The 1684-nt window shown below is 42.2% G+C and overlaps 2 protein-coding genes across 2 annotated transcripts in view; one reads left to right on the top strand and one right to left on the bottom strand.

The window, feature by feature from the left end:
- The window catches only part of LOC106956593 (low affinity vacuolar monovalent cation/H(+) antiporter-like), a 27968-nt gene that overhangs the window by 18525 nt on the left and 7759 nt on the right, over positions 1–1684 (bottom strand). The gene's annotated exons all lie outside the window — the stretch shown is intronic.
- The window catches only part of LOC106956592 (protein PRRC2A-like), a 23029-nt gene continuing 21766 nt past the window's right edge, over positions 422–1684 (top strand). Inside the window, exons 1-2 of the mRNA XM_015047526.1 lie at positions 422–425; positions 1070–1680. Coding sequence (XP_014903012.1) covers positions 1111–1680 — 570 coding nt within the window. The 5' untranslated portion in view covers positions 422–425; positions 1070–1110. The remainder of the gene's footprint in view (positions 426–1069; positions 1681–1684) is intronic.

Here is a 1684-nt window from a genome sequence, read left to right as displayed (position 1 = left end):
ACAGGACAGAGACTCACAGGGAAACAGGAACACATTGAAAAACTCAAAAACACACAGAAAACCACGGATCATGACAGTCAAAGCTATCTCTGAATGGGTTATACCTTAAACTTTGAAAATGGGCTTTAGCAGCAGAAGATCTCACCAGATAATTTTCATGTAAGATATGAGCAGGAAGCAGAGGCTACATGCCTAACAGGCTCACCAGAATTGGAAAATTACTGATTGGAAAAATGTCTGTGTAGGGGATATGTTCCTGATATACTTTGGGCACCAAAGCATCAATGGAGCATTAATTAAATGCTGTGACCTATCTGAGTATTGATTATGAACAAGCCAATCCATTATTGAACAGTGTCCGTATGGTTACTTACCATGATAACTTTCCATTTCACAAAGTTTAAAATCATTTTAAAACTTTGTGTGTGCTTAAGTTTTTATTTACAGTAGTCCAATGGACTCTGGAGTACCAAGATATCAATCCAATAACACCTTAACACCAGTGATTTGCACTGACTGTGTAATGCTATCATTAAATATAACAATGGTTACATATATTTAATGTTCAAAACTCACTTTTGAAAATTAACCTCAAACCATAATCCTGGTCAGAAATACAAAGCAAGGCAAAGAAAATATGTAAAACCTCTACATTTAATTTCTGAGGCAATTCTATGCTAAATGTTCTTTTCTACTGGGTTTTTGACATTGTTTGTACTTATAATACAAATATAAATAATAGAAGATCTAGTAAATGTGAGAATGAAAACAACATTAGCTGAGGTACAGCTCAAATGAAGCTGGAAGTCCAGAGAAAAGATCAATGTGTTTGTGATCATGTGATAATAAAACAAACATTTGCTAAAGATAAATTTTGGGGTGCATAGACCACATAAAAGTTATTGTGACCCGTAACATAATGTCATACTGTTATCTAACTCACTGACCTGATCTGATAAGACAGAATTGCCCCCCTTTGTATGAATGCTGGAAATGATTATTTCCCCAATGGGTGGAGTCTGTAAAGCATTATGCCTGGGAAGACATAAATGAAACAGCAGACAGAAAGTGGAGACTTGGGGAGTAACCAGACCAGACAGTTGTGAGGTCATGGCAAGACACTGGAGTGTCACTTGTTTGGCAGCACTAGCTCTGCTATGCCGCTTGGCTAGCAAGGAAGCAGAGGCACAGAAGTACCCTCAAATGCCTCAGTATCCCCAGAAACCTGAGTACCATCAGACGCCTCAGAACCCTCAGCAGCCCCAGAACCCTCAGCAACCTCATAATCCTCACCCTCAGCAACCTCAGATTCCTCACCCTCAGCAACCTCAGAACCCTCAGCAACCTGAGAGCCCTCAGCAACCTCAGAACCCTCAGCAACCTCAGAACCCTCAGGAACCTCAGAACCCCCAGCAACCTCAGAACCCCCAGCAACCTCAGAACCCTCAGCAACCTCAGAATCCTTACCCTCACCAACCTCAGAACCTCCTGCAACGTCGACTTCAGAACCCTCAGCAACCTCAGATCCCTTACCCTCAGCAACCTCTGATCCCTTACCCTCAGCAACCTCAGAATCCTTACCCTCAGCAACCTCAGAACCCTCAGCAACCTCAGAACCCTCAGCAACATCAGAACCCTCAGCAACCTCAGAACCCTCAGCAACATCAGAACCCTCAGCAACCTC

Source organism: Poecilia latipinna, unplaced genomic scaffold (genome assembly GCF_001443285.1).
Source record: "Poecilia latipinna isolate Pla-1442-1.1 unplaced genomic scaffold, P_latipinna-1.0 Scaffold831, whole genome shotgun sequence".
NCBI classification, from domain to species: Eukaryota; Metazoa; Chordata; class Actinopteri; order Cyprinodontiformes; family Poeciliidae; genus Poecilia; species Poecilia latipinna.
The sequence above is the reverse complement of the archived record's forward strand: the minus strand, read 5'-3'. Positions and strand labels throughout refer to the sequence as shown.